General features: G+C 47.7%; 2 protein-coding genes across 2 annotated transcripts in view; one reads left to right on the top strand and one right to left on the bottom strand.

Moving 5' to 3' along the window:
• Positions 1-422: 422 nt before the first annotated feature.
• Positions 423-3,927, bottom strand: SHLD2 (shieldin complex subunit 2). The gene has a single exon (XM_066596217.1). The coding sequence runs from the start codon at positions 3,904-3,906 to the stop codon at positions 1,333-1,335; it is 2,574 nt and encodes an 857-aa protein (XP_066452314.1). The 5' UTR covers positions 3,907-3,927; the 3' UTR covers positions 423-1,332.
• Positions 3,928-4,052: 125 nt separating this feature from the next.
• Positions 4,053-8,522, top strand: part of IFT56 (intraflagellar transport 56) — a 74,885-nt gene continuing 70,415 nt past the window's right edge. The window contains exon 1 of the mRNA XM_066596216.1: positions 4,053-4,127. Coding sequence (XP_066452313.1) covers positions 4,125-4,127 — 3 coding nt within the window. The 5' untranslated portion in view covers positions 4,053-4,124. The remainder of the gene's footprint in view (positions 4,128-8,522) is intronic.

Raw genomic sequence — 8,522 nt, 5'->3', positions numbered from 1 at the left:
CGGTGGCCTGCAGTTAGCGGGGCATATTTGTGGGAACTGCAGAAAAGAAAAGCTGTCTGTCTTGCTGGTAGCGGCTTTCATTTTGTATCCTGCTCTTCATAATCAGAGCGGTTTAGTGATCAATACGGTCTGTGGCATTGTATGTTGTATCATGTTTCAGGCTACATTGGAAAGACCACTGCATGGATAAAGGTTGTAGATACAGCGCCTAAGGGTTTAGGAGTCACTGTGTAGAGAATACAAAATACCATCACTGATCCGCTCCTCCGTGCGGTCAGATGAGCAGCGTAAGGAATAGCGGATACTAATTCAATGAAATGGTCATTTCTTCATCTTTGCGTTGAGCAACACCGTGGGAGGAATACTCCGGGTTATATAAACAATTCTAAGTGCCAAAAGGTCAAATATACCCATAGATAATATCCCCTTAAATATAAATGCTTTATTATTCAAAAATAGACAATAGCAACATCGAAAATATTATAAAATAAAGGGGCAAATGGTGGTAGCAATATAGCGTGACCAGCATTCATCAATCAGTATGTGTGTAGATGTGCATATACACACTTAGGGTGCATTCACACGAGCGTAGGCGTATTTACGTTCGCACGTGCGCAGCGTATAATCGCCGGAAAGAACGTTTTTCGGCGATCATGACCAGAGCTAGAAAGCGTATTATCGTTTGTTCCTACTTTGCAAACTATCTTTTCGGCCATCGAATATGCGTTGGCGCGTATTTCGGTCGCGTATGTTCCGTTTTTTTTTCGGGTTGCCGTTTTTACGAGCCGTAAAATCGCCCGTGCGAACGAATACATTCGAAACCAACGCCTCAGATGGTCACGTATATACGATTGGGCGCAAAAATGCGCCGTTTATGCGCTCGTGTGAAAGCACCCTCAAACATAGGCCTGGATGGCCAACGTCCAAAAGTCTATGTAGAAATGAGTAGGTTAGCGCCACCAGAACCCAATTAAAGGTCTAATCTATAGTCACCCTCCCATGTTTCGCCTTACGGCGTCCTCAGGCGGGACAACCAGGGCTATAGTAAGTTACAAATTTGCAACTTTTCTATGCCAGAATTCCGACAGTTAATAAATGTCCCCTTATTTTTCTTTTCACACAGAAAGATAAGTTTATAGGTTCTCAAGAAAAACTGGCTACTGTGCAGTGCCGTCCCCTGACTGCCAAGCACCCCGTGAACGGGGCCTGTAGTATTTAGTGCAATCTGTCACTAGTTCATATTTTATTGATTATATTTATAAAAAAATGCTCATATTTACAAAATTCTACAAGCGTAGTTGTAGATAGAAGTAACAATTTAATACAGTTTACTTAAAGATCGATATGAAAGTCTAAAAGGTGAAACTCCTCTTCTAACGTAACACTGTTTTCATCGAGCATAAACTGGCTTCTAATGGTGAATACAAAGGACTCTGCAGTCGGTGCCAACAGGGAGCGGCACAGATCGGCGACGATCACCCCGTAGGTCACATCCTTACAGCTGGGAAATACTTTGGGTAACAGATTAGCCGCAATATTTAAGAACACAATCCCAACAACATCGGGTGGCACTCGTACACATATGCAACAGTCGTCGCTCAATACAGTTATCTGTGCTGCCCTATAGAAAGTGTTGACTTGGTTGGAGGGGAGGCACTCGTAGCACTGCTCATATACATTGTTGTCATCAATATGGAGCTCTCTTTGGCATTTTCCACAGCCTGTGTATATAATATCAGGCAGAGACTTCAGTATACCAGAAATTGAAGTTTCATGGCTTATTAGTATTTTGCGTTGACCCAGAATATGAAATTCTATCTGCAATATACGACCTTTGACTTGGATTTCACCTGAATACCTATCTTCAATCATGGTAAGAAGACTCATCTGCTGTGTGGAAGAGATATTATACCCCTTCTGGAAGTCTATAGCCCGTTGGTCATCATCAAACAAGCATTCACAGGACGACCAGGGGGTGGTGTGTAACTCCAGATCTCCCGAAATTATGTTCTTCTTACAGAATAAGTATTTAAAGACCCAGATGTGATGTCTCTTCAGGTGGATCTGATCCCTCCACGAGGCACTCGCTCCCCACAGTACTAATGTTCTGCTTTTATCTCTGACTTGTTCAACAGTCAGGAGGACTTTATGTTGCTGTAGTCCCTTAAAATGATACGTTGATTCTTTAAGAATGGAAATGCTCTTCACTTTCAAAATTGCATGCAGCAATAATTCTGGTTGCAGTTCAGCGAGGCTAGCGTAACGGACATCTTCTGGTTTCTGGGGCCGCCGCGGAGAAAGTTCACATAAGTACTGATGCTTTTCCTGAATGTGGTGCAGTAACCCTTGTAGAGCAGAGTCCTCTGGAGCACCAGGCCCTTCTCCAGAGAGGAGCGCAGAACAACTTCCAAGACTTACCAGCTTACTCCTGAAGCTGGACTGAAGCACCATGTCTTCTCTCCACCGATCTTCACAAAGAGACAAGTGTGTCAGCACAATTATCTCCCCAGGAAGTAAGGCTAAACTCCAAAACGCAGCGGTTCTCCACATCAACACTGTATGCTTCACCTCCGACTGGTCCGTAACGACAATTGTTGCTAATGGAAGGGTGGAACCAACGTTTGGGCCACTTTTGACCTTGATTTCTTTTACATGGCAGGGCTGTAAAACAACTACCATAATATTGTAGTCTCCGCTTTTTTCTGAACAATGCTTCAGAAGAGTCAATGCGGGCGTCTGTGGCAGCCGTCCATCACAGCTTTTCACGGCACACTTCAACGATGAAGAGGATTGTTTAGGTTTTTTAGATTGTGGATTGTGTTTTGAAGATGTAGACGAGTCGGAGATCGCTTCCTTCCTTTTAGTGCTTGTGCTCCCGAGATGTTCCTTGTTATATGTTCGTTCTGCGGAGGAGTCAGCTTTGCTGGGCAACAAGACGTTTTCACTTTTCTGGGATCTTAAGAACCTGTCGTCAGGCCCTTCATCAGATGAGACGGTGAAAAGATCCAACGAGTCGGTAAAACCGCTCTGAGAGGTGGATCCTTCGGTGACATCTTCCCAGAAGGTACCTTGTGTTACAAACTCCGCTGCTCCGAGCGCGAGATGATCGGCAGTTGTCGCTCCGTTGTTTCCAGGACATTTTATAGTAAGCTGACTGGATGTCAGAACGCTCAGGAACTCCGTGTGCGCAGATACTGCAGTGCAAGAGTAGCTGAGGAAACCCGGGTCTTGGGCCTCTCCGGTATCCCCAGAATTGGCGCTCTCCAGATGATCCGGGTCTTGGGCCTCTCCAGTACTCCCAGGTCCAGCTCTCTCCAGGATCTGTGGATGATTTGGGTCTCGGGCCTCTCTGGTACCCCCAGATCCAGCACTCTCTGGATCATTTGGGTCTCGGGCCCCTCCGGTACCCCCAGGACTGGCACTCTCCGGATCATCTAGGTCTTGGACCTCTCTGGTACGCCCAGGTCCAGCTCTCTCCAGGCTCTGTGAATGATCCAGGTCTCGGGCCTCACCGATGCGCCCTGGTCCTGCTCTCTCCAGGCTCTGTGGATGATCCGGGTCTCGGGCCTCTTCGGTATTCCCAGGTCCAGCACTCTCTGCATCTTGTGTTATGTGACAGAGTTCTGTGCTAGAGACCAGATCTGTGATGGCCCCAGGGCCATCAGCCCCCACTTCCTGACCCAAGTCACAAGCTGCTCCCCGACTATTAGTCTGGTCACCTGACCGTTCGTCCGGTAAAGATCTCTGGCCGCATCTACCATCCTGTAAGGATGCCCCCTGCAGGCTACCAGCATAAGGAATGCGGCGCCAGCCTGCCGTGCAATCCCCCGAGCTGGCTCTATACGCTGTACATGGCGCTATAACCGGAGCGCCGATAAAAACGTGAATGACATGTTTGCTACACATCCTGTTAGCGCGTCATCACTGCGCACTTGAAAGCCAAGCCTCGCTCCAAAGCCGAAGACAAACCCGGATGTAATCACGAGACCCGGAAATGATTGGCTGACAGTTACTGAGGACGTAATGCACGTACTGGAGCATGCGCAGTGCGTCGTCACTGTTACCAGGGTAACGGAGTAGTTTACTTTGGCCATCGGGTTAGAAAGCAGAAGATCTCCGCCAAAATGGTGAGGAAGAGCGGCAAAGGGACGTGCGCTGTGCTCTTTGTCATCTGTTGTGGGGGGCAGGAGTAGTACTGCAGTGTAACATGGTGGGAGCAGGGCTGCTGCAATGTGCGGCGGAGGGATGTGTGCTGTGCTCCATGTCATCTGTTGTCTGGGGCAGGAGTAGTACTGCAGTGTAGTATGGCGAGACTGGGTCTGCTGCAATCTGCGGCGGAGGGACGTGTGCTGTGCTCCTTGTCATCTGTCGTGGGGGCAAGAGTAGTACTGCAGTGTAGTATGGTGGGAACAGGGATGCTGCAATGTGCGGTGGAGGGACGTGTGCTGTGCTAGTTGTCATCTGTCATGGGGGCAAGAGTAGTACTGCAGTGTAGCATGGTGGGAACAGGGATGCTGCAATGTGCGGTGGAGGGACGTGTGCTGTGCTAGTTGTCATCTGTCGTGGGGGCAAGAGTAGTACTGCAGTGTAGCATGGTGGGAGCGAGCGTGCTGCAGTCTGCGGTCAGTCACACGGCTTCTAGAGGCTGTTGGCAGCAGAGGAGCTCCGTACTTCTAGGTTTCTCCATGTATTCTACGCAGCACAGTGTAGCAGGTTCCACGCTGCTAAGGCCGGTGCACACGAACATATCTGCATTGCATATTACACATGCGAAGTGCGCACACATAATACATGGGGAACGGCGTCATTGTTACATTTACACTTGCATATATTTATTGTGTATGAAGAACGCACCATGTTCTCTTTTCTCTGCGTATTCCGTGCGTGCAGCCCTGTCACTTCCTTTGCATGCGCTCAGAACACCGTGTTTTTAACGCAGGTTCCTAGGAGACATGAGAAGAAAAGTTTTAAAAAAGAACAAACCAGGAAGCCAATGCAGGACTGCGTGCGGAAAACACGCTGCTCATATGTGAGCAAAAGCGCTACAATACGCAAGCAAAACGCTGCAATTTGTTATGCAGCATTTTCCGATACGGTCGTGTGAGTCCGGCCTAACACTGCACCCTCGTCAGAAACCTCTTTACCTCGTTAGATCGCCGTAACGGCGATGCCACAGTTTGTATAATAATGCCACAACTATCCAGCTTTTTACATTTCTAGTGAGGTTCAGAGTTTCTGATGAAGCCTCCTGGGACAGAGCAAAGATTGGCGCTAATAACCGCAGCTATAATATTTTAATTTTAGGTTTTATATTAGCTTTTGTCGGGGAATGAAAAAAGAACGACAATTCCACTATTTCTTTTTTTACTTCTTTTGCTTTTTTTGAGGGTTCGGTCACTTTACAATTAATGTTAGAAATACTTTAGAGAGATCATTAACACACTGATGTATGCTTTATTTGTGGTCTCTGAAGCTCCGCCTCCTTGTCTTCTCCACCCGTAGGATGGCTATATACAGAGGGGCATGTGACCATAGATGGCACACAAGTGCATGGGGCAGGGATCCGGTGGGGGCAGAACTTCACAGAATCAGCATAACAAACCTCTGCATGGATAGAAAGCACACTACTATGTTAACAATCACACCTTCAGAGCATCTTCTATCATTAATTGTTAAGTGGCCAACCCTGTGAAGTCATTATGGGCCATGGACACCTTTTGGGCGCAATGTTTTTACTTAAATTCATGTATTTTGGACTGACTACCATTTTTGAACTGGGGTTCTATTAAAAATGTTGCACCATTTGTGTTTTGCAGCTTCTGCTTATCTCTGTATGCAGAAACTGCAGTCTGAGCCTCAATAGAAGATCCGTCATTGGAGTGACTGCTACTTTTCCTCTCCTCTGTCCTCAGCATTAGGGCTTATTCACACAAGCGTATATCAGCTCCCCTTTTCACAGGCAGCCAATATACGCTACCATCTGATGCATTGGATTCCAATGCATCTGATCACACAGGCGTATTCCCGCAGTGTAAAAGCTCCCGACAGGCCAATATAGCACCGGGCAGCAAAGAGAATCCTGGAACTATCTTTGTTCCCAGAATACGTTGGCCGCTGCATAAACTCCTATGTGAGCCAATGACAGCGGCCGGAGAAGGGAGGTGGGAGGGAGTTTAGCAGCGTGATTGATACACATCCTCCCCCTTCTCTCCTCCCCCTGGCTGTTTGCAGTGGGAGTGGGCGGGAGCTTAGATCCGCCCCCCATCCCATCCCAATGCAAACAGCCAGAGGGGAGGAGAGAGGAGGTGAGCCAGCTTAGTTTAGTTTAGTTGAGCTAAGATTAGATTTAGATTCGTGGACCCGTTCAAGTAAAAACACCTACAGCCGTGTAAAGGAGTCTCAGGCTTTATTCATACAAGCTAGACTTGATTGCGTCTTTTCTTCACTCACGCTATTTTATGGCGCGTGCGGGTGACCGTAAAAACGCATACGCTCATGTGAATAAAGCCTTAGGGCTTCTCCACACGGGCACTGCGATTTCTGGCCAATTGTGTCGTGGCCGTAAATCGCATGGACGAGAGGTAACCGCGATTTTTTTCACGGCTCCATCTCCTGTTTTATCGCGCATTCAGATGGCCAGGTTGCGGCGTTTACAAGCTGCAGCCCGGAATACCGTCGAGCGGGGAAAGAGAGTTTATCTCTACTAAACTCTCTCCGCTCCTTGCCGACTCCTGGAAAGGAGAGGGGGTGGGGTGGGAGTTTAGCAGAGCTAGTGAGCTGATCTCCCGCACTGTTCAGTCTCCTCTCTTTGCTGGCAGCCGGCAGGGGGCGGAGAGGGAGAGGTAGTTTAGTAGAACCACTGCTAAACTCCCTCCCACCTCCCTTTTCTGGCAGCTCTCATAGGATCCCATAGGACTCTATGGGACCAGTCGGTTTATTCTGGGACATAATAGGTCCAGACCTATCTTTTCCAGGCAGCATAAAAGCAGCCGGCCGGAATGTGCACCCTGTGCGCTATCTTTCCGGACTGGGCGATTTTACGCACCAAAACAATCGCCAATCTGTACTGATTCATTAGAATCCAATGCTTCAGATGGTCGCGATTTTTGGCCTGCATTTTTTCGTGGCAAAATAGTCGCGATAAGACGCTCGTGTGAATAAAGACTTAACAACAAAGTCTGTTGTGGTCATAAATTAGCTGATGAGAACATTCAGGAGATGAGAGATAAAGGCTGAAAACCGCCAGTCCAGCCGCACTGACTGACCTATTGAGACAGTCTGCAGTTTCTGCATACACTGATAAGTAATAATATCTTTATATGTATAGCGTCAACTTATTCTGCAGCTGACGAAGACAAACTGTGCAACGTTTTTAGTTAGTTCCTAATCTAAACATGATTGTCAGACCAAGCTGCATGCGTTAAAGGGATATTCTGGTTGTGACAAGTTATCCCTATGGGATAGGGGACAACTAGTTGATCGGTGGGGGGGGTCTGACTACCAGGACCCCCAGTGATCCAGAAAACAGGAATCTATTCAGTCACCAAATGAACGAAGCAAAGGTCATGCAAGTACACCGCCCCTCCCTTCATTTCAATGAGAGTGTTGAAGATTGCTAAGTGTTTGAAGCCTTAAATCTCTCGAGCTATCATTGAAATGAATGAAAGGGCGGACCCCTTTTCCCAAGATTGGTAGGGGTCCCAGCAGTCAGACCTCCACCGATCAGCTAGTTATTCCCCATAGGGAATAACTTACCCCAACCAGAATACTCCAGTCCTGGACAACATCCCTCCAATAGGGCTGACTACCGTAGTACTCGTACAATAAACTGAGCAATACATACCCAAGACCCAGCGCTGCAGCCCCTTGTTATGGCCGCTGATGTCACTGGAAGTTAATCAGAGGCTGCAGCATCACCAGTCTCCTGACATCTGAGCCCACATTCGGACCTCCAAGTTGCCAGTAGTTTGGGAATGTGACGCTGCAGCCTCTGGCTTCATTTACACAAGCACATAAACGGCGTGTTTTTATGGCCGACCGATATACGCGACCATGCGAGGCACTGGTTTCCAATGCATCAGTTCACACGGGCGAATATACGGTGCGTAAAAACAAACCGTGAAAAGTGGAACATACGCGACCGAAATACGCATCAACGCGTATACGGTGGGCAGAAACATAGCTCTGCAACTATCTTTTGGCCGATATACTGCGGCGGCTTCTATAGACTCCTATGGGAGGTGGGAAAAAAAGGGGGAGGCATTTTAGCAGCATCCAACGCTGCCAAAAGCTTACAGGTGCCTCTGTTTGCAGAGTGAGAGTTTTCCGTGGTGCAATGTATTTTTTTCGCTAAAAATGTTGCTCATGGTTGTGTGAATGGACGAGAAAACGCTAATTAACTCTGTCCGTGATCACGAAAAATCAGCCAGTCATGCAAATTTACGGCGCGGATGAGAAAACGTAAAAACACATACAGTTTTGTGAAAGCCCTCTGATTTCCTGACAATTGCCGGGCTGCACCA

The sequence above is a fragment of the Eleutherodactylus coqui genome, chromosome 3 (assembly GCF_035609145.1).
Source record: "Eleutherodactylus coqui strain aEleCoq1 chromosome 3, aEleCoq1.hap1, whole genome shotgun sequence".
Classification (NCBI taxonomy): Eukaryota; Metazoa; Chordata; class Amphibia; order Anura; family Eleutherodactylidae; genus Eleutherodactylus; species Eleutherodactylus coqui.
Note: the sequence above shows the minus strand (reverse complement) of the source record. Positions and strands in the feature narration are given on the sequence as shown.

Bases quoted from the DNA above. Each gene is read 5' to 3' on its own strand.
- SHLD2 (XM_066596217.1), bottom strand. From the start codon at position 3,906: ATGTGTAGCAAACATGTCATTCACGTTTTTATCGGCGCTCCGGTTATA.